Below are 24,412 nucleotides of genomic sequence, written 5' to 3'. Positions count from 1 at the left end.
TTATATCATTCGTATTGAGCTGAATTTTATTTTTTTTTTTCATTTGATTTTTCAAAGACTTCAATTCAACGATCGAGATTTTGAAATTCTTCTCTAGAGGCTTCTGAATGGATTCGAAATAATGGCATTTGCATTTTCTTGGGCAACAAAATGTCTCCAATTTCATGGGAAAACTGAAAAGTGCTGGAAATGTCAATTTTCGGTGTAAAAAGATGCAGTACCTACTGATTTAAATTTTGAAGCACGAATTTTTCAAAATTAAAAATCGTTGTTGATGGAGCACATTTTTACCAAAAAATTAAAATGTAACGTGACCTTACATTTTTTTACTTCGCAATTTCTGAATTTTGAGTCAAAACTCTCATCGAAGAGATTTTAATGCCCTTTTTTGCAAACGTAAATACAGAAAAGAACCTCTCGTGGTGTTCATCTTCAATTTTAATTTTTTTTTTGAAACCGGAATTTTTGGGTTTAAAACCTTTACAACCCCGTAACTGGAACGTCTCGTAGAGCATATTTTAGCACAGGATTTTTCCAAGTTTTCAAAAGTCTGACAAAATGTCAGAAAATCATTTTTATTTTGGGAAATAATTGATTTACCTATTTTCTGGTAATTTTTGGCGAATTATTTGGTAATAAGGGTAATTTTTGTTTGATTTCATTGCTATAGGTACTTGGTAACTTCCGAAAAATGTATAGATACATTCAGTGTATTTTTGTGTATTTTTGCGATTTTTCGATAATATTCAAACCCCCATAAGTTTCCCCCATGTGAACCTCAGCAGCTAAAATTTTGGCTCATACTATATTTTTTGATGCTCTATCCGCCTGTGAAAAATTTTCTTCGATCGGCGTGTCACACCTTGGGTAGTTCCCTTGTAAGTCCATTTTCAAAGTTTCTGAAGTTGCAAGTTGCAACGCCAACTAGCATAAAGTCGCGGCCCAAAATGGCTGATTTTTTGATATGTTGTGTCCTAGGGTCTTGGTTACAAATCGAAAAATCAGCTAATTTGGGCCATTTCTACGTTTCCAAATTGTATTAAGTGCCATGAATTTCTTATCAATATTTTTTTGGACTTAGTGCCGTTTGGAAACGTATCTTTTAATTAGGATTTCCAATGAATTTTCAGTGGTACCTGCCTATTGAAGTATTCAACACTTGTACGAAATCGTGTTCTACTTTGGTGAAACTCTTCTCTTTTGATATTAAATACTCGGTCGATTAGAGCACCTAGCAAAGGGTCATTTTTGATATCTGAATTATCTATTATCCATCAAATTCTCAATTCAACTTGCCCAATGTCGAAAACCACGATCTTATTACCACGATTGATATACGAAAGCATGAAATTGAATTACGATTACTTGTTTAGTCAGTTGCAGGTATCTTGGATAACTTCATTAAGCAGAAGAGAAATTATTCGACTAATTAGAAACTTATCCAATTAGAGTAGGGTAAATGTGCCTAAGTTTGCGCGCTTCCTAAGATTGCGCAGTAGCGATTTCTCAGAACCAGTGAGAGTTACAACATTGATACCGCCTTTACTTGAAAGAAGAATCAAAATGATCATACTTGACGCTTTTTGGTGATTGTAGCACCAAGTGTTGCCAACTGACAAGCGAAAAACTTTTTTTTCAAATTTTTTTATAATTTTTCCAAAAAAAATTTCTAAAATAAATTTTGACCTTCTCTTGCTCTTTTTAGAAATTGGAATTTTCATTATTTTTTTCTGGGTGATAAAAAATTGGAAAGCATTTTTTTTTCAAGTTTTGAAACCTTGAATTTAAATTTTTTTTACAATATTTTCTGGAGTTATGAAAAAAAATCTGGTAATGTTTTAACCCCCTTCTCCTCCTAAAAATTTAATATTTGAAATACAAAATGACGTGCTAAGAGTCCTGCATTCATCATGTTTTTTTTCAAAATTTTGACTCGAAAATTTCTTTTATGATGCTGTAAAATATTTTTGAAACAAATTTTGACCTTTTCGTCCCCTTCCCTTTCATTTTTCGAATCAAATTTGAGAATTTTTAATTCACTCTCAACTTATTTCGTAAATTTTGATTTTTTCAGGCTGTGTGGTCATTTTCAGATGTTTTTATGTCATTCTAGCAAATTATCAATGACCTTTTTTTTTTACATGTGAGCATTTTTAAGATACGTACCTACGTGTTTTGCATCATTTTCGCAACGTTTCGTTGCACTTGTTTTCGTTTTTGATAATTTCCAATATTTTAAGCGGTTTTTGTGAAAATTTTGCCCAAATTTTGAGTTAGTCGTTTTCTTATACCTGCTTATTCCATCAATTTTTGCGACTGATTTTATATTTTTATTGAGCAGTGATTCGTGATTCGAATCGTGACTGATTTTACCCAACTCTGTCTTTGGGAGTCTGGTAATGGTAAAGCTGAAGTTGAAATGTATGCTCGAACTTTTGGAACTGCTCGGATTTTAATTGATCAGATGTGATCAAATCTAAGTTTAGATCGGATTAAACCTGTTCAGACCTGACCTGATTCCATAATTTTTCCGTCTGACTTGACTGAGATGACAAAAATCTGAATTGGAATGATTCAAAATTTAGATTTAATCATGTTTCTTGGATTCTGTGAAATTTTTCTACCATTTTTTCCTTTACAAAAAAAGCTGAAAGTTCTAAAAAAATTGAGACAATCAAAACTGTAAAGCATTAAATTAAGTAGTGAAGGGGGGAGGGGGTCTGTTAATTGAGGTGTTTTGAGGAAAAAAGAACTAAATTTAATTGAAGGGTCATTTATCAAACCTTAATCGAAATCATTGAGCTAAAGGGCGTATTGAAGAGTACAATTTTTCAAACGAAAAGTTGACTGAAAAATTGGATTGTGATATGTATCTATTTGAAAAAAAAAACATGAATTCAAGTCGTCACTCACCTTGAAAATTAAGGATCCCTTCAATTTTCTCTAGGTACCTTATTGTTAGTTGACTTTCGTATCCAAATTTAAAAAAATGCAATTTTAAAAAAATGCCAAAAATAAAACTTTGTGAAGAGATCAAGAAATCCAGTGAGGAAAAATTTCAAAGATTTGCATTTTGAAATTTGCACAGAAAAATGCAGGTAAGCACTAGGTAAGCATTTCATAGTGAATGTAGCGATTAGAATCAAATTTCAAAAAATAAATAATTATCGTTGAAATGAAAATTTTTCGAAATCAAAAACTCTCATGACTTTTAACCTTGTTTCATTCCAGTTTTATCGAGGTGTAAAAAGTTTTCCTCGCGAGCTCTAAAAGTGTCTAAAAAAGAAATTAAATAATGTGTTCTGAGGCATTGAATTTTCTTTTGTGGGTCCTTCGAACTTCTTTAGAGCAAAGTTTCAAATTCGGTGACTCTTTTCTTGTAATGATTCCTCAAAAAAAGGCATTGGTGAATAATTTTTGAAAAATTGGCAAAAGACTTGGAAAAGAATCGAACTTCTCAAATAGAGTCATCGATTCAGAGTTCGGTTTGTTTTTAAAAATAGTTTCAAAAGGATTGAGTTGAAACCCTGTTCAAAATTAGTAGAATCGATTAAAGAGTTTATTCATTTTCAAAAGGGAGTTTCTTATCCAACCCCAGAGATAATTTCGAATAGTTTTGAGTAATTCTGGAGCCTCCAGCAGATTTTTGAAGCTTCCTGAAATTTTCATAAAATTTTATCCAGTGAAGTTGGAAAGCCAAAATTCACTCGGCACCACAATTTCAGCATGCTGATTCAATTGAAGGTGGTTTCTATTCCAGGTGTTTAAGTGTATTTTTCAATTGTTGACGAATTTTTGGAAATCAATGAACCAAAAATGAGATTTAAAAAAATCAAAATGTGACCAATAAGGCGGAAACATTGATGTACGAATATACGTATCTGATTTCAGATCAACTGAATCAATTTAAAAAGATTTTGAACAGTTTGGAGCAGTTCAGTTGCCTTTAGCAGATTTTTGATATTTAAAATTTCCACATAATTTCACCAAATGAAGTTTGGAAAGCTGAAATTCACTCAGTGTCCTTATTTCAACATGCTAAGTCCGTAAGTCGACAGACAGTGGCTTAAAGCCATTGAAAATTTGAGAAATTCACTTGTTCCCTCCCCCTCCCCCATCCAACAGTTGACGTGTAAGTTGCTGAAATTCGATTCATACCTTATTTTCGACATTTCGCGTCGATAGCAGGTTCTTTCAAGCTGTTTTGAAGCCTCCAGCGACTTTTTGGTAATTCCAGGTTTATTCGTGAAACACCATATATGGCGTTTTTTGGAAAACTGGAATTTTCAAAATGCTTCAGGAGGCTCTACAATGGCTTCAAATATGTACAAATTTCAATATTCTTTGACAATTCGGTAAAATTTCGATTTTTTTCATCATTTTTTGGTTCAAATTTGATTTTTAATAACTCACCGAAAATCGAAAAATGCACTTTAGCACCTGGAATTAGTCGCTAGAGGCTCCAAAACGACTTGAAACTACGTCTAATCGAATCAGCATCTTGAAATTAGGGTTCAGAGTGAATTTCAGCTTTTCAACTTCATTGCTGGGTAAAATTTTGTGGAAAGTGTATAACGAGATAAGGTGCAGTTTTGGGCCCAGAGATGGATTTCGACGAAACTCACTCTAAAGGTGACCCATGATGAGAAGATACGCTAACAAAATTTTCAGACCCCCAGCGCATTTTTTCAGTGAAACCATGGCGTCATCGTTGAAAAAAAAACAGAGCCAATCCTGCCTTCAGTCAATGCTAAAATAGCTTGGAAAAATCCTGGCACCGGCTCTGACTCTGTATGCTGAAAATAGAGTACAAACCAAATTTCTGTCCTTATTATAATGTTTATTAAATGAAATTTTGATTTTTTTTCATGATAATGACATATGAAATTTTTGCTGGTGGTGTATTTCGCGCTCTTGTTACGATTTCTCTCGGTCAAGTTTGATAATTTATTTTTGTATGTATTCTAGTTGAAATAATTTTAAATTTTCAAAAATTCGCCAAAAATTGAAAAATTAATTTGGACAGCTGAGATTTTTTGGTTGATGGCGGTTTTATGCTGTGTTCTTCTGAGAATCCGTAATTTTCTTCGAAATCTCCAAAAATGAAAACAATTCAGACCATTAAAAATTGAAAAATCAGTGAATTGAAAAATAAATTCAAAAAAATGTCAAATTAAGTAAGTACCACATTTAAATGAAAAAAAGAGATGTAGGTATCCACGAGTACCTACGAGTAATTACTACTTTTTTGTTTTGTCATAAACCCAATCTCTTTAGTGCCGAAGTAAGGTTATCAAGTTGTGATTTCTTTTCGTCAATAATTTTACCCCAATTAATTTATGACATTCGTTTTAATTTTCATCGCTTTTTTATGCCGATTGAAATAGGTAAATTCGTTTTCAAGGTAGGTACTATTCTCAAATATTAAAAATCAATCACAATTGTCCTTTTTAAAATCAAAAGTACCTAGGTTATATTTTTACAGAATGATAAAGTCCTACTTTATGAATTATTTTAGAATACGTATTTTCAAGTTTTATTCATTCATCATGATTTATATTTCTTTCTACTTTTCAAAAATTATTGATGTTTTTCAAATTGAAAACGAAAACAAAACGCAAATTTGATTTAATCGTTTGTTCGTTCGTTCGCGGTGGTGCAATTTACTTACCCGTTTTGATAAGAGGTGATGGATGATAGCAGCTCTTCAGCATTTCAATTTGTATGTGAATAAGTCATGTAAGTTTACTCGTTTGTATAGATGAAGTTTACTGCTAAAAGCAGAATCGAGTAGTAATTAGGATATCAACCATTAGGGCAGGTCGAAAATCTTGACAAACCTTTGAACGATTTTTGTGAGAAAATCTGAACGAAATCAAAAGACATGACTCCATTTTGGAACCAGTTTATATGAGTATTAAAATATAGGTTTGAAGATAATCTGTTGGTGTTAATAAAATTGCATACTCAGTTTGCCGTAAATTTGATACAGTGCGATATTTGCGGCGAACCGAGTATGCAATTCCTTTGACATTTTTTCACATCCCACGTGATTTTTTTGCGGAATTACCCAGCCGCCATGAAGATCCGTATTTCAAGACCTCTAATTCTAATCTAAAACCCTAAATAAGAAACGATAACGGCGGAATTATTACAATTTCATTAGGTATTCGTCGTAGAAATACACGATCTTTTGGATTTTCCTCTAGAAATGAATTCACATCCATAATCATACATGGGTATCAAGACAAAAATACACTCATTATGACTGAAAGACTAAAACCCTATCTAATGTGTACGACCTGACGTATCCCAGCCCTATCACGCTGGAAAAAATCGCATCTATCGTAGTTGTAGAGGAATTATGGCGAAAAGAAATCTGTGCTTAGCTCAAAAGTAAGCGTTTACAGGAATTAGATTTGAAGAATAACATCCGGCTGACAATGAGAACTGTTCTTATTTGCCAACAGCGATTTACAATTTACTGAAAGAATATGTCGACACATTCAGTAATGTATTCAATGACAATGAATCGATGAACGTTTTAAGCCGATTCGATGATTTTGCATGAGACTGGGATGGCACCATTCACGACTCATTGAAGATGAGAAATTCAAGATCGCCTGTTTGTACTACTTCGAAGATGATATCAAACAGATTTGGCCATCGATCAGCGAGTCAAAGGATTTGAATGAAATCAATTTTCAAACTTATCCGCAATAGTACTACCTACTGGATCTGCTATCTTAGAAACAAATTGCACAAGATTCCTAATCGATATACGAGTAATGAACCCATTGAAAAGTTGATAATTTTTAGCTTGAGTGAGTTTAGAAACCGTTCATGTGTCATGTATTTTTGGAGGGGGCGAACATCGCAAAATAACATTAACCGCGTGGGATCCATTTAAAGGGGTTTATGTGCCCATTTTTTTTTTAATTATGAAAACTGCCTATATAATTGGACGCATTTTTTTGTTTTTTTTTTTACTGAAAAGTCAAAGTAAATACTCAGATTGTACTTTCGATACGAAAGATCCCAGAAAGACTTGTAAGCGAGAGGAAGGGAGGATAAATGCTTCAAAAATTTTAAAATTATTTTTTGGTAATTTTTGTAAGTTGTGTCGGATTTTTCATATCTCAAATACGATCTAAGTACCTATTTTCTCCAATTTTTCAGTATAAAAAAAAGCCAAAATCGGCAAATTTTCGTCATTTATGAACGTTTGGGGCACACGACCCCCCCCTCCCCTCCGATGGGTCCCAGAGAGCAAAATTATTCTTTGGGACTCATTTTTCATTCATTGAATCTAGGAAGTACTCATTTTCGAATTTTTGTGGCATTACGTCACCATCACCCCCATCCCTCTGCTCCTCTTGAGTCCGTCTCTGGTCTTTCGTATCCTAAATACAATTTGAGTACTTACTTTAATTTTTTCATTCAAAAAATGTCTCGAATCCGGTAAATTTCATAATTACAAAAAATTTGGGGCATATGACCCTCCTTCCAATGAGTTCCAGAGGGTCAAACTATTTTTCGGGGCTCATTTTTCGTTCACAAGATCAAGTAAGTCGATGTGACGACAAAACATACGAAAATGACAAAAATACTCATTTTCGAAATTTTGGGGCTTCCCCCTCCCTCTCTTCGGCTCCTCTTTAGTCCGTCTCTGGTCCTTCTATCTTGAATACAATTTGAGTATTTATTTGATTTTTTTCATTCAAAACATACTTTACATCCGGCAAATTTTCATAATTTAATAAAAATTCGGGGCACATGACACCCCACCCACCCCCCCTCAATGATCCTAGAGGGTCAAAAAAATTCAGAGGCTTATTTTTTAATCATGGGATCTAGTGAGTCAATGTTATGGCAAAACGTATTTCTCAAATCCGGCAAATTTTTATAATTTAGAGAACATTTGCGGCTCATGAACCTCTCAAATGGGTCCAGTGGAGTCAGAATTAATCGAGGTATTTAGGTAGGCATAAATTTTTGTAAAAATTTTGTAAAAAGCGACAATTTTAAGCAGTTTTTGGCAAAAAGCGATAGTGTTTAGCTATAATTAGGGATGAAACGAGATATCATCAAAATTTATACTTTTTTTTCGCCTCCAGAAGTTACGTCAAGATTTGGAAAAATTGAATTCTTGAAAATTTAAAAAAAGTAATTTCAATAGGTACCCAACTAAGATTTTGAAAAAGTAACCAAAAGTTACTCTTAGTAACCGAATACGAGCCTCGACCTCCGGACCAAAAATCGACCAATATTAGAGTCCAAAAATTGGTTTATAATTGGGATTTTCAATCGTATACAAATTGATCGATCATGTTTTGAAGTAGAAAAAAATGCTGGCCTCAAAAATCAGTTTCTCGATCAAAAAGCGATCATGATCGAAATTCGATTATTCAACCCCTAAAAAGCGATTTATTTTGGATTTTCGATCTCGTATGATCGATCGTGTTATAATTCAATTTTTATTTCTCTTTGGCCAAAATTGACCTAAATCACTTTTTTTTCCTTCTCAAAAAGCGATTGTAGAAAAATAATTTTTTTCTATAGATGTAGTCCTTAATTTTAATCATAAAAATAAATTTTTTTCAAATTCATTTTGTTTTTGCTTGAAAAAAATGATCAAAATTTTTCTCTTCCAACAATCGATTTTTGGATAAGTACTCCAATCAATCAGTTTTTTGATTTCGATCATGAGGATCGATTACTTCGTTCATTTCGTTTCTGCTTGAAAAACATCAGTTGAAATTAATTTTTTTTTCAACGATAGATTTTCTGAAAAGAGCGATTTATTTCAACTTCGATCTCGAGAATCGATTTTTAAAAAATTCATTTTATCGATCGAAATTGTGTTTTTTTCCAACAAGTGTTATCTTTTGAAAATTGATATTTCAGATCGATCGTTTTTAGTGTGCGTAGCACACTATTGGTTTCGCTTTGAGAAATGAAATTTTATTGGAACTGAATGTTCTCTTAAGCTATCCAACCGTTTTTTGTACCTATTGGACACCATTTGAGAATCATTAAGGCGGAGGGAATAGATTAATTTTTATTCAATTCGGATGGGTAATTGCTGAGTAATTGCAATTTTAGTTCATTATTTTAATGCATTAAATCCTAAAAAAGGGAAAAGGGGACTTGTAGAACACCTGCCGCTCATTGTACCCTGCTATACCCCCAGTCTATTCCATCACCAGCTGTGTTTCATTGTACCCTGTTACACCCCCAGTCTGTTAGCTGTAAATTCCAAGTGGGCGTGGTTTGGTGGGGCATTTACCAAACAAATATATTATTTTAATGCCCTAACCCTCGTAGCAAAGTTGTGGCTGAGTGGTTAGGGCATGTAGGTAGGAATAGGAAATTTAGGGACCCAGGTTCGAATCCCCGTGAGGTAAGTAGGTAGGTGACGGATTTTTCGTAGGAAAATTGGATAGGTAAATGCTTTGGAGTTACTATGTAGTACATGGTAATGGGGCAAAAATAATGCTGAAACTCAGTTATGAATTATGATATCATTTGCTAACTAAAAATTCATTTCATTAATTTTTTGTCTACCTATAACCATAAGTATAAAGTAAGAATTACTTGACATGAATAATTTTTAACTTTTTACTTATAATTTAAAAATTACTTCAAAATGAGAAATTAAACTAATTTTTGTACAATTGAAACATGTAATTTTTATTATCATGATTTAGTAAAAATTATTAAAACAAAATGATTTTTACTATTGGTACCTATAGCAAAATTTATTAAAATGATAAGTTTTACTATACGATTACAGTAAAAATTATTGAATGGGATCTGGTACTTAATTGTGAGTATTTAGTTAAATTTTTTTGTAAAAATTACCCATATTTTTTTCGTGTAATAGGCAATGCAAATTCTTAACATAGGTATTTTATAAGATTTAATTCTTAATTTAGAATAAAAAGCAAGTTCTGAAAATTGGTTTGAAAATTTATAAATTTGAAGACAATGGAAATTCTAAAAAAAATAATATGAAAATTTGTATTTAGAGACGCTGAGAATTCCAAAAATTGATTAAAAGTTCTGTAAGTTGCAGATAATGTGAACTTGAAAATTATATGAAATAAGTATTGTAATATTTATGAAGAAGATGAGAATTCTGAAAAATTGGAGGCAATGTGAATTCCAAAAATTGAGTAAACGTTTTACAATTTGTGGACAATATGAACTTGAAAATTGAATTTGAAATTTTTTAATTTAAAGACAATAAGAATTCTGAAAAATTATTCAAAATTTGACTATTTAGAGGCAATGTGAATTCTAAAAATTGATTGCAAATTTCCTAACTCAGCAGCAATGCAAAATTCTGAAAATTTATTGAAAATTTTATGAAATTGTAGCGATGGGGAATTCGGGAAATCGATTTGAAATTTTGTAAATTTTAAAACAATGCAAACTATGAAAAACAACTAGAAATTTCTTAATTTAGAAGCAATGCAAGCTTATAAATTATTCTGAAATACCTATTGTAATTTGGAAAATATGAAAACACTGAAAAACAATTATTATTTTGAAGCAGTGAGAGTTTCAAAAATTCTCATCACTGTGACATGGTTGATTCACTTATGCACTACCTAGATGTAATAACGGTTATAGCTGTAGAAAAGGCAGCTAGCTACGCACACTTTGCAGCTAAGCTTTGCTTAGCTGTCTAGTTGATTTTCAATTTTGATCTTTTGATCAAATTTCAAACTTGTAATATGAATATTTATACATACGTATCAACAGCAGCCGGCTTATACTGTTATTCAAGATGTTGTATGCACAGACAAACAGACAGATCGAAAGAAGGTCTAGTTTGAATGGCATCATTACTCGCGAGTACATTGGTATGGTACAACCCGGTATACAATAAAGTCGAACGAAGACTGTGGTGTGGTGTTTTCATCCAAATGTATGTTACTGGGAAAGGAAGGCTGTCTCAACGAACCTCTAACTGTATCTTCTCTCTTGTAGATAGGATGATGATGGCGTTGGTGGTATTGAAGATACGTTTACGTAGGTGCAGGCAGATATAAATGAGGGTGAACAGAGGTTTATTGACTTCAACCCCCCCCCCTCCTGACACCTCTTTTGGGTTGAGATGCTACATTTTTATTCAAAGTGTATCATTCACTGAATTGTGTCTCGTTTCCTCTTCCGTCTTCCTACAGAGCTATTTTAATGATGTAGGTAATAATGAATTATATTGATTCGATTCTTATCTAACTAACGTTGATGTATTGTTTTTGTTTCAGCGCCTTTATCCGAAGAACAGTTAAACAAATTGAAAACTGCTTTCTATACCGATCCGAAAAATATTTTGGCTCAGAACGCTTGCACACGAAGCGAACCGTTAGAAGTATGCATATCGAATAGCGGAGTTCAGGAATCTATTCATGTATTTTCCCATAAAGTACGTATCGATGAGTAATGTGACATGCTAGCTAATTTATTGTCGTATATTTTAACACACGTTAATTTTCAAAATTTTGACGTCAACTTTTTGAGGCTCGAGAAAAATCTGACGGATGAAATTTGAAAATTTTCATTACTAATAACTTATGTTGAGCAAATTTTTGGAAAAAAATTGAGGTTTACTAAAAATTTCATTTTGGAATTTGAGGAATATGCTCAAAATGTGCATTTTTTCTATTCTAATTTCCAAACTAAATTTTCGATGCAGGGATACTAAAATTTTTCGAAATGTTTCTCTAGGTAATACCAACGTAAAAATCGGGAAATTTTGAGCAATCCAACGTTATTAAGTCATGTTCTTCGATTTCGCTCAAATTTTTTTACAGTGTCTACCCACCCAATGATTAAGAAAGCCGCAATCAATTTGTTCCCAGCCCCCTCAGGGGTGGGGGGGGGGCTTCCATTATTTTCACATTGTCTCGAGGTACTCAACTTCAGCAGCTTATACCTCCAAAGCTATGATACTTTGATCAAAACTGATTTCACAGTTCGAAAGAGCATTGCACTTTGAACTTTTTAGGCATTTTGAAATTTTCAAAAGTTGAAAGTTGAACTTTCAAATGGAGCACCTCCTCCCCCAAATTTGGGCAAAACTTTCAAAAACAAATCTGGGGCATGTGATATATCGAATTGTAAGTTTTTGCTGACGCTGAACACGAATATGACGTCAAATTTTTGATTGGACCCCATCCGCGGCTCCCAGCACCTCCCCAAATGGGGTAAAAGTTCAAAAAAGTGTTTCGTTCGTGTGACATGAGTAACGAAAGTCATGAAAAAGACATGAATTTTACTCGAAACACACTTGGGAAAATTTTTTAAAAAGCCCATAAAATGAAAAAAATGAAAAAATTGAAATAGCTAGTTTTTGATCCTGTAAAAAATGTCAACCTTTTTCGAGGTATTTAATTTTTTTAGAGGGGGAAGAGGGTCAAAAAATCAGAAAAATGAAAAAACTGAAATATCTAATTTTTGATCCTGTAAAAAATGGTAACCCTGTTCGATTTCCTCGCAGTTTTGAGTTATTCATTTTTTTTGAGGGGGGGGGGGGAATTTTTATGCGGTAAAAATGTGAAAAATGAGTCATCATGAAAAAGTTACGATTTTTTGTCTTACAGTTTTGTTAGACACCATGTTTTTGTGAATAATTTTCCAAATTTATAGAATCCCATTATTTTGGGAATGCAAATGAGGAGTCGGCCTGCAAAGTGACCTAACTGCAAAAAATTGATTTCGAGATAAATGAGAAAAACGTGTCCTAGGAAAATGAAGTCACATTTTCGAAATCTGTTTTCGGGAATCGAAAGGGTCAATCCTCACTCACTTAATCGCCTTTTCGTTTCTGAAAAATATGAACACGGGTTTGCTACAGGGTGCAACAAAAATGAAAAATGCTGCAGTTAGGTCACTTTGCAGGCCGCACATACGTTTTTTTTTGTTTTTTAGTGATATGTACGCAATTTTCTCCGGTTTTTCATTGCGTATGTTATTTTTTATGAAAGCAAAGATTTATTCATTCATTTAAGATTTTTTTATGTACAGGAAGCTGGGTAGCTAAAACTGGAGTTGTGGCTTATTCTCAACTTACGATTTTACCATTTCGAATCACTCTGGAGCCTCCAGTGCGATTTTCGATGTCTCCAAAATTTTTGAATTTCTTCAGAAGGGGTTAAAATTAATTTTGATTTCAACAAACAGTACCCAATGAAACAAATTTTCGGAAAATCGTAAAAATAAGGTCACTTTGCAGGTCATGCTTTTAATTTTATCATTTTCAAGGGGGGGGGAAGGGGTGTTACGAGTGAAACTGGATGAAGGTGATATATTCCTTTTGTAGAGCATGTCCTAAACTATCAGATAGCGTTGCTATTTCAAAAATCATTTTTTTGCAGTTAGGTCACTTTGCAGGCCGACTCCTCAAATCTATTACACCAAATTTGGCCAAAATGTATACTGGTATGAGGATTTTTTAGTCCATTTCCACCAAAATTCCAGAATGAAATTTGACCCCCCCCACCCCCCACAGGTGAATGAGCCTTCACATTATAAGTTCTTTGAACTTATTTATATCTCAGCTTTGTGTAAACATTTTTCAAAATTTATAAAATCTCATTTTTACAAAAAATGATTTTTTTATACGACCTTGAAACTCAATTTCCAAAATATTTTTTTTTTCAAATAAAAATCCCCAACGTCAATCTCTTCATTTTTAAACAAGATTTTTTTTTTTGATTTGAAAATTGTGTCACTTCCACGTTTGTAATTGTCACAACTTGTGCCAGAAATAATTTTTTATTTTCTCTCGAATTTTTGAATTTTGACTTCAAAAATTTTAAAATTCATTTCTTTACTCGCTAAACTTGGTCGTGTTATTTAATTTTCAAGTTTTCAAAAACGATTTCGTGTACTTTTCGACAATTTTTCGAAAAATCAGAATTATTCTTCATTCCGTTTCACGTTTTGAAATTTTTTGCTCTTTTTTTTAAAAACGATTTAACTCATTTTGAGTAATTATTTTATTACGTTGAGTAATTTTATTGATATGTACCTACTTTAACGATTTTTTCGTCAATTAAAATATTTTTTGCATTAGTTTTTGAAAAATTTTAGACCATTACGACGAATAATTTTTTTTTGGAAATGAGATCATATTTTATGCAATAGGTACTTTGAATTTTTTTTAAATTTTGGACAATATTTTTGTACAACAAGATTTTAGCAATTTTCATATATCTAATTTTTTACAAATTTATTGCAAGTTGACCGATTTTTTGAAAAAGTTTTGCCATATTTTGTATGCTTTGATTTTTTTGGCAAATCAGTTTTCATTGGAAAATTTCACAGATTTCCTTTGAAATTCACGACGATTTATTTTATTGTTGTAGGTACATCAAATTCCGAGAAATTCTCGACATCGTTTCAGATTTTTAAATGCTTTGAAAAAACTTCGAGTAATTTCCAATATTTAAAGCATATTAAAGCTTTTTGAAATTTTTATTTTGAATTCTTGAAAATTTTGCCAACTTTTTTGGGGCTTGATCTTTTGAGAGTTTTTGGTCAATTTTCCGAAGCTTGTTTTTTTTTTTTTTTTTTGAATCCTTAAGATGAATTTTGTAGATTATGGTGACTTTTGAAACTTGGCTAATTTTTACAAATTTCCGAGACTTTTTTTGTTGGAATTTTTGGTTTTTTTTTAGTTTTTATCGTTATCAATTTTTTTTGTTGCAAATTTTGACGTTTTTTGCAATTTTTTTTGTTTTGTTACCGTATTATATTTTCTAACCCTCGTTTCGTATTTTTTTTTGCACCAACAGATCGAAGCGGAAGCAAAACCGGTAACCAATCAGAAATCCACCGGAAGATGTTGGATATTCGCGTGTTTAAATGTAATTCGAGTACCGTTTATCAAGAAATACGAATTGGAAGATTTCGAGTTCAGTCAGTCGTATATTTTTTTCTGGGATAAAGTATGTTGAAAAAATATCGGCAACGAATTTTGGTGGAAGATTTTTCAACGGATGTGTGTATTTTATGGTATATTCATTTGAATTTTACGAATTTATGTTCGCAGGTGGAACGTAGTTACTATTTTTTAAACCTGGTTGTCGAAACCGCCAGAAGAAAAGAACCTGTCGATGGCAGATTGGTGTCGTATTTGCTTTCTGTAAGATATCGGTGATATTTTTTCACGTTATTTATTTAGTATACAATTGTACATATTATTTACATTCGATGGGATTCTAAAAGACAAACATGGGTAATGATGTGAAGTTTTGATCAATTTTTGAACGCTCGAATTTTGGTTATTTTTGAGGGATTGGTCTCTTCTGGAATTCTTACTAAATTTACTGGTCACTTTTTGTAGGTTTCGGTGTCTTTGAATATTTTGTCAATTTTTTAGGAATTTTGTTGATTTTTGAGTTTTGAGTTTTTTCATTTTTCAGAATTTTCTTTCTCTTGAAAATTATTATGCTCGTCAATTTTTTGACCACCTTATGAGCTTTCTGGCCACTTCAGAAGATCGTTCCATTTCGAAATTTCTGGTCATTTTGAAATTTTTGTTTTGAATTCGGAAGAATTTTATCAACTTTTTGGAAGGTTGGTCTTTTGTAGAAGTTTTGATCACTTTTCTGAAGTTTTTGGCGATTTTTTAAAACACAGGTCGTTGAAAATTTCTGGTCACCTTTAATAAGTTTTTGGACTCTTGATAAATTTTTTCAATTTTCCAGTTTGGTCTTTTTTGAATCATCAAGTCACATTTTTTAGTTCGTGGTGACTTTTGAAACTTCGGTCATTTTTATAGAATTTTTTGATAACTTTTCGGAATTTTTGGGCCATTTTTTTGGACTCTTGTCGAGGTTTAAACGGTGTTTTCAGAAATTTTAATCAATTTTCAAGTTTTTCGTCACTTTTTTGTAGTTTTTAGTGACTTGGGCAATTCTTTGAAATTTCTGGTCAATTTTTTTTTTTGAGTTTTTGATCATTTTTTGGTCATTTTGTGTTTATTTTAGGTTCAAGTGTGAGATTTCTGATCACTTTTGGTGACTTGATCGATTTTGGAATTGTTTGGTCAATTTTTGTATTTTCTGTTACTTGCAAATTTTTTTTGTCACTTTTAAAAATTTCAGTTCATTTTTTTTGAATTTTTTGGAGAGTTGTTTTTTTTCAAAATTTTTATCGTCACTTTGTATTTTTTTTTTTTTTGTTATCTGGTCACTTTTTCGGATTTTTTCCAGAGTTTTCATGACTTTTTGAAGATTGAAATTTTTTTAAATAATTTTTTTTTGGTGACTTTTGAACTTTTTTTTCAAGTTTTGGAATTTTTAGTCATTCGATTTTTATTCAGTGCTTTTGCAAAACTTTTGGTTTTGAATCTTGAGGGTTTTTATAATTTTTTTGAAGGTATTTTTTTTGTTGTTGGAAATTTTGGTTACTTTTTATATTTTTTGGAAGTTTTTGACTTTTTTCCCGTCTAATTCTGGAATTCTTGATGACTTGAAATTTTTGGTCAGTTTATAAGAAATTTCTAGCCACTGTTTGGAATTTTCGATCACATTTTGAAATCTTAGTGAGTTTAAAGGCTTCGATGACTTTTAATAAAATTCCTGTTACTTGGAATTTTGACAATTTTTTAAAATAATTTTTTTTTTTTTTACAAACCTTTTGACATATTTTTAAATTTTTGCCCAATTTTTAGAACTTTTGAACTCTGGAGAATTTTCATGACTTTTTGGAGTCTAGCATTGTTTTGAAATCTTTTGCTTATTTTTTAAATATTTTTTGGCCATGTTTGAGACTTTTTCCATTTTCCAAGATCTTCGGTCAATTTGTGGAATTTTAGGACTCTTATAGAGGTTGATTAAGACTTTGCAATTTTATCACATTTTTGCCATTTTTGGGTCTTTTATAAATTTCAAGTTCTTAAAAGTTTTAATAACTCCAAATATTTGGTCACTTTTTAAAATCACAATTTTTTTTGAATTTTTTGGTTACTTTTCGAAATTTTTTGGCTTTTAAGGAGTTTTATGACGTTTTTGGGTTTTTTGACCATTTTTTTCAAAATTTTTGAATTTTTTGGACTCTTGAGGGTGTTTGATTTTTTTCTAGTACTTTTTGTCACTTTTTGCATTTTTTTTTTATCTTACCACGAGTTTTTATGACTTTTTGAACGCCTGGTATTTTTGTGGAAGCGTTTACTAATTTTTTATATTTTGTGGTTTCTTCTGAGACTTTGATGATGAGTTTTTGAAGTGTTTAGGAGGTTCAATATTTTTTCAGAACGTTTGGTTAATTTTTGTAATTTTTGTTGACTTGAGAATTGGATAATTTTTTGAACTTTTTGAAAGTCTAGGTTCTTTTTTGGAAGATTTAGCCACTTTTTTGAATTTTTTTGGCTCTTGAGAGTTTTTATGACGTTTTGGGAGCGTTATCTTGTTTGAAACTTTTGATCACTTTTTTTTTTTTGTTTTTTAGGTAACTTCTGAGAGTTTTGCCATTTTTAAATATTTCTAGTCACTTTTTAAAATCACAGTTTTTTTTGGAATTTTTTGGTTTTACTTTTTCAAAAATTTGTGGCTTTTAAGGAGTTTTATGGCGTTTTGGGTTTTTTGGCTATTTTTTTCAAAATTTTTGGATTTTTTGGACTCTTGAGGGTGTTTGATTTTTTTCTATAGCTTTTTGTCACTTTTTGCATTTTCTTTTATCTCACCACGAGTTTTTATGACTTTTTGAACGTCTGGTATATTTTTGGAAGCGTTTACTAATTTTTTATATTTTGTGGTTACTTTTGAGACTTTGATGATGAGTTTTTGAAATGTTTAGGAGGTTCAATATTTTTTCAGAACTTTTTTTTTGGGGGGGGGGGTGTTTATAATTACAGGATTATTACACCCGTAAGGGGGGGGGGGTTAGATTTGGTTTGTGAGGTAGAGGTTTTTTATTAGGGAGATGAATTTTACGTTTGGTCAATTTTTTTGAATTTTTGTTTACTTGAGAATTGGGTAATTTTTTGAACTTTTTGAAAGTCTAGGTTCTTTTTTTGGAAGATTTAGCCCCTTTTTTGAAATTTTTTGGCTCTTGAGAGTTTTTATGACGTTTTGGAGGCGTTGTCTTGTTTTGAAACTTTTGATCACTTTCTTTTGTATTTTAGGTGACTTTTGAGAGTTTTGCTATTTTTGAAAATTTCTAGTCACTTTTTGGAATTTTTGACTTTTTTTTTGGATTTTGGACTTCTGAGGACGTTTAACCTTTTTTTTTATATTTTGTCATTTTTAAATTTTTTGGTTATCTACTACATATTTGAAATTTTTGAATTTTTGAGTATTTTTTTAGAATTTTTGGATTTTGGATTCCTGAGGGTTTTCAATTGGTTTCTAGAATTTTTTGTAGTTTTTCAAATTTCTGGTCACTTTTGCAATTTTTTTCGATCTTACGACGAGTTTTCGTGACTTTTGGATCTTGAGAGTTTTTATGATGTTTTGGAGGCTTCTTGTTTGAAATTTTTGATCACTTTTTTTTGTTTTTTAGGTGACTTCTGAGAGTTTTGCTATTTTTGAAAATTTCTAGTCACTTTTTGGAATTTTTGACTTTTTTTTTGGATCTTGGACTTCTGAGGATGTTTAATCTTTTTTTTAGAATATTTTGTCATTTTGAATTTTTTGGTTACTTTTTGGAAATTTTGAATTTTTGAGTGTTTTTTTAGAATTTTTGGATTTTGGACTCTTGAGGGTTTTCAATTGGTTTCTAGAATTTTTTGTAGTTTTTCAAATTTCTGGTCACTTTTGCTTTTTTTTTTGATCTTACGACGAGTTTTCGTGACTTTATGGTGGTCTGGTCTTTTTTGAAGCCTTTAGTCACCTTTTTATATTTTGTGATTCTGATTACTTCTGTGACGTAGATCAATTTTTGGACTCTTGAGGAAATTCCATGTTTTTTCAAAACTTTTGGTCACCTTTTTTTTGAATTTTTGAACTCTCGAGAGTCCTGATCACTTTTTAGGAGTCGAGTTTTAGAACTGCTGGATTTTTGGTCACTTCTGAGATTATGGAATTTTGAATAATTTCATCTGAAATCTAATTTTTTGGAGCGAAATTAATACGATGTGAAATTCTAAAAATCTAGATTATTTTTGAAATACTGGTCGATTATGGCTATTCGAGCATTTTCAAAATTCGTTATTAATAAACGTGAAATTTTTCTCGTTACAGACTCCGATGAACGATGGCGGACAATGGGACATGTTGGTCAATTTAATCAATAAACACGGCTTGATGCCGAAGAAAAATTTCCCCGAATCAGTCAGTTCGGAAGCCAGCGCTCAACTCAACTCGATCCTAACGAGTAAAGTAAGACCAAACTCTTCGCGCATCCTGTAGTTTGAAAAAATGAACTTTTCAAAATACCTGTACGATTTTTTTTTGTTCGTAATAGGTTCGCGAATTCGCCATTATTTTACGTAAAATGGTCGAAGACGGAAACAGCGACGCCGACATCAAGAGTAAAATCGACGAACAGATGGTTATCATATTCCGTATCGTAGGCATTTGTATCGGTATTCCTAATTCCACGTTTACGTGGGAATATTTGGATAAATCTAAACAGTACCAATCGAAAGGACCAATAACACCTTTAGATTTTTATAAAGAATACGTTAAACCTGTTTTCAACGTCGATGATAAAGTAAGCTCTATGAGAGAAAAAGAGTACAACCTTCGAGTTTTCGCTAAACCTTTTTTTTTTGTATGCTCTCTTTTATTCGTAGGTTTGTTTAGTGACTGATCCTAGGCCATCGAATAAATATAATCAAGCTTACACAGTCGATTGTCTGGGTAACGTAGTCGGCGGTAGAAAAGTTATCTACAACAATCAACCGGTCGAGTTGTTAGCTCAACTTTGCGCCGAGTCGATAAAAATAAACGAGCCAGTATGGTTCGGCTGCCAAGTATCGAAACGATTCGCCGGTAAATTAGGTTTACAAGATCTCCGTATGTAAGTTGAACATAAAACCTAAATATTCGTACGGTTCTCTAGAAATGAAAAGCTGATAATTCGTACGTACGTAGATGTTTCAACGATGCATTTTTTTCTGTTTTTTGCTCTATTACAGTCACGATTATAAATTAGTTTTTGGCGTTGATGTATCTGTACCGATGACGAAAGCTCAACGAATGATTTACGGCGAATCAGCCATGTCACATGCGATGGTTTTAACTGCCGTTACTCTCGATGTAAGTTTTTTTTCTCTTTCTGTAGCTCTACAGGGGGTTTTAGTTTGGTTATATAGCTTTGGCACGTTATCATCAACTTATCCGTTCGTTCGTTCGTTTGTTTGTACTCGTGTAGGAAAAGAACAAACCTACTAAATGGAGAGTTGAAAATTCGTGGGGCGATGATCGAGGAGAAAAAGGGTATTTATTGATGACCAACGAATGGTTCGACGAGTACGTGTTTGAAATCGTCGTCGACAAAAGTATAGTACCTGAGGAAGTATTAGACGTGTTTACACAAGATCCGATCGTATTGCCTGCCTGGGATCCGATGGGTACTCTGGCCGGGATTTCCCCCGTACAAGATCGCAGAGAGGTCAGTTCTTGTTTTTCTTGTTGTAGACTACCTACTGCCTACGTAGGTACACCGGCTGCAGGGATGTCGCCGATGCTATCCATTGTTAATCGTAATCGATTAATGTTCCCCTATTATCGCGATTATCCTGAGTTCAGTATGCGGATAGCATTTTTCATTTTTTTTTTTTTTTGGCCAGCATTGTTACTTAACTGACACGAACAGGGGTGTTCCAAAAGTAATGCCTGTTTTGCTCTCATTTCACGACATCGCAACCTAGGATCATGAAATTTGGAGGGATTTTAGAATTTGAGTGTGGGAACACATTGGCAGTTAGAAATCGCCGATACGAGTACTGGAGAGAGAAAAGAAATAAAATGCTGTCTTGTCTTACATTTTGTTATCCCTGTGGACCTACGTAGGCAACCCAAAGTGACAGAATGCATATTTTATTCAATGTTGTAACATTTTTACTTACTATATGTTACCAGATGATGAAGGCCGTGAACGATATACCGTTTAAGAAGGTATTCGGTGAAAAGGCCAGAGCAATGGCCTTCATAAATTCTGCTCTAAAAACTGAACTAATAAAAGATGTGGCTGACATCGAAGAACTAACCGTTGATAAAACCTTTGTCGCAGAGCACACCCAAGGCAGAACGTGTGTTGTAGATTTATTTTGCTCTACAACAGCAGGGGATATGATCGTGGTCGAGATGCAGGTAGCCCCTCATGCGGCATTCAAATCGCGCATTGAATTTTATTGCTCAAGAGTATTCATTGATCAGCTCAGTAGAGGAGGAAAATTTAAAGCAGTGAGGTCTGCTTACCTCATCGTAATATGTGACTTTGTGATATTACCACGGGAACCATGGTTCACCTATCATGCCCCAGTGAATATGTCAACATTATATGACAATATTGGAATGGTGCTTACGGAAGATATGATAAAAAGAGATTTTCGAGGGATGCAGTATACAATTCTTCAACTAGGAAGATTTGAAGATTCAAGATCTATGAATGACATACTCGATAATAATGACATCTATCTTTGGATGCTGTATCTACAAAAAGGGCATGTTTTAAATGAGGATCAGCGCCGAGTGATCGGAGCTAAAAATTATCTCATCAATTCAGCGATATCTATGTTGGAAGTGATAAATTATTCAAAGGAAGAATTCGATGCTTATCGTGAGACAGAAACGATGAAGGTCTTAGCCAAAGCAGAATTAGAGGCTCAGCGAAAGAAGTTAGCAGAGGCAGCTAAAAAAGGTGAAGACGAGGCCATGAAGCGCTTCAAAAGGGAGTTAGAAGAAGCAGAGAGTAGAGGAGAAACTCCAGCCGAGTTCTGCAGAAGAAAATTCTCCAGATACAATTAACAAACTTTATCCACAAGATCTCCAGCTGTTTAGATACTATTTGCGCTCTCTATCGATCCAGTTACAAATTTACCTCATCTGTACATATTTCAACTCATTCCAGCTTCCTTCTAGCAGCTTTGTAAGCCGTTTCATCGTTTCTACATTCATTGTGTGGAAAAAAGCTGTGATTTTCTGCTGTAAAAAGTGGAATACACGGATTTCCAATGGTGGTACAATCTGCATGGGTACGACACATTTAGTTAATTCATTAATACGAGCTCCGAAATTCTGAAGGTTTTTCGTAATACTTAAATCGAAGTGATGTTGCATGTTAGTTTCGACCTTTGTCATCAATAAATTAATGATGGTACTGTCTGGAAACTCGGAGTCACACAGGATCTTGAACCATTTTTGTAAATCAAATTCCCATTTAATGGAAGTTTCCGTATTAAACTGTAATAATATTAGGCATATCTTGGCGTTCTCTTGTTGTGCGCAAGGCTCCATAGGGTTTGTATAAATGATGTACGATAATTGTAGTATCTCGTGCGGGGGGTTGTCCGAAAAATCATGATTGTCTTTGTGTCGAAGTAGCTATAGACTGTTGCAATTAGCTTCTAACTTGATTGCCTATCTGTGTGTTACGACTTACTTCATTTGTAGGAAAGATGACAGGATGCCCATTAACTGTTTGAGTATTGGTTTTCGTAAAACATCAGATCCTTTTTACCTGTTTTAATACCATAAAAGAAGATTTATGATTTCATTTAAACTAGTCAAAGAAGATTATCATTTTGTATCATTTTGTTATTTGTTATATTAATCTATAAGTCGTCGTTAACAGCTCTCTGTAATTTTTACGTAATTCTATTTACAAAAAATAATAAAAGTCTAAATTGTGTTGAATCTTGAACGTTATTTTATTTCAAAACATCACGGCGCAGAATCCAACAGTTGGGAGTGGTTTCACTCATTATAGTACCGGCACCGAAACGAAAATTCCAAAAAAAGTGCAACCGGCAAGATATGAAAATTTGGCAATATATAGTCGAAAGTAGACCTTTTCCCGATCCCGAAACCTGTACCTCTGATAATCCTAAATTGATCATATCATCAGCAAACGAATGTTTCGCAAAAAAATCGCAATCGTTTTCGTGTGCTTCCTTAGGTAAAAGTTGATTCAAGCCTTCTCTTAAAGGCAACACTTTGTATTTCTCTTGACCAAAATAAGTCTTGAACACACCGAGCATGTAGTAAACACTATTCAAGCAAAAATTAATACTTTTTCCTTCCCAATCACAGTATATTTTTGCTACCTTTTCCACATCGTTTTTATCCGTTGGGCACCAAGACGATATATCTATGATGAATAAATATGGTTTCTGATCATGAGCAGCCCTACCGTAGTTATCTTCCACTAAGACGGCATCCAATAACGTTTCGCCGTTTCGAATAACTACTTTTAAATCTTTCACATCGCCTCCTTCGTCGCCATGAAAAGTTCCGGGACGCATATGTTGATGAGAAAAAATGTCAAACTGTCCTTTGGCTTTTAGGGCTTCAAATTTCTCACTACCCCAGAAGGATGTAAGCAGTTCTGGAATAACCGATACATTTCTTTCCTCGGTAACAGCAGAAAAAAAGACTATTCGAACACCTTGCTCCAATAAGTAATCAAATAAAATTTTCAGGTGAGGTAAAAATACATGCGGGTGTCTGTCTGCCAATGGATCTGCCGCTATAATGCTGATTCCAGACAATAATTGGACATTCCGGAAAGCTCTTCCTAATGGTTTTTTCATGTTCCTTCCAGATCAAAAGATCTTCACAAAGTGTACCATCAATGTCGAAGACTACAACACGGCGTCTAGTTGATGGAGATGTAACAGCATCTGACGAACCTGGTTTCACAGTCGTATGGAAAAAAGCAACAAAAAGTTCACTGTTAGAAATTCGTTGTATTTGAACTTGGATAAATACATATTTTAAGGGTATAAATGGACCCGGTGATAAATGACTGGATCAGGCAGGCTTGACCAAATCTGCTTCTTTCCTGGATCCAGTTTGACTTGATCAAATCAAAGTTTTGATCGGATTACACCTTGTTCATATTTTTGATCATGATTCGATGTTTTTAATATTTTTCATTAGCGTTTTTACGACATTAAAAAACGTTTTCAACACACTTTTGGAACAATGAGACTGATGTAACACCTTATTAACAAATTGGTGAACGAAATAATATATCTTGTAAAAAATGGGAGACTTTTATGCAAGCTTTTGATTTAAAAAAAAAACCTTAATTTTAAATTTTTGGAAATTTTTGGTTAAAAGGCAAGGCTTTTCAATTACCTATAGTTTAACAAAAAGCAGCACAGTTTGACAATTATTAAGTAAGAATTGGCAAAATATTTTCGTCTACATACAAAAAAAAACAACTCGGAATTTTTTTGGAAAAACGGGAAATTTTTCAAAATTTTTTTGTACTTATGTAC

General features: G+C 32.8%; 1 protein-coding gene and 1 pseudogene across 1 annotated transcript in view; one reads left to right on the top strand and one right to left on the bottom strand.

Annotated features, from left to right (window-relative positions):
• The window catches only part of LOC135843019 (uncharacterized), a 29,765-nt gene extending 6,942 nt beyond the window's left edge, over nt 1–22,823 (top strand). The window contains exons 8-16 of the mRNA XM_065360741.1: nt 11,280–11,437; nt 14,811–14,963; nt 15,068–15,160; nt 19,203–19,340; nt 19,426–19,674; nt 19,757–19,983; nt 20,102–20,222; nt 20,338–20,577; nt 21,048–22,823. Coding sequence (XP_065216813.1) covers nt 11,280–11,437; nt 14,811–14,963; nt 15,068–15,160; nt 19,203–19,340; nt 19,426–19,674; nt 19,757–19,983; nt 20,102–20,222; nt 20,338–20,577; nt 21,048–21,935 — 2,267 coding nt within the window. The 3' untranslated portion in view covers nt 21,936–22,823. The remainder of the gene's footprint in view (nt 1–11,279; nt 11,438–14,810; nt 14,964–15,067; nt 15,161–19,202; nt 19,341–19,425; nt 19,675–19,756; nt 19,984–20,101; nt 20,223–20,337; nt 20,578–21,047) is intronic.
• LOC135845254 (serine/threonine-protein kinase polo-like) overlaps nt 1–24,412 on the bottom strand; it is a 149,719-nt pseudogene that overhangs the window by 23,299 nt on the left and 102,008 nt on the right.

Source organism: Planococcus citri, chromosome 4 (assembly GCF_950023065.1).
Source record: "Planococcus citri chromosome 4, ihPlaCitr1.1, whole genome shotgun sequence".
Lineage (NCBI taxonomy): Eukaryota > Metazoa > Arthropoda > Insecta > Hemiptera > Pseudococcidae > Planococcus > Planococcus citri.
The sequence above is the reverse complement of the archived record's forward strand: the minus strand, read 5'-3'. Positions and strand labels throughout refer to the sequence as shown.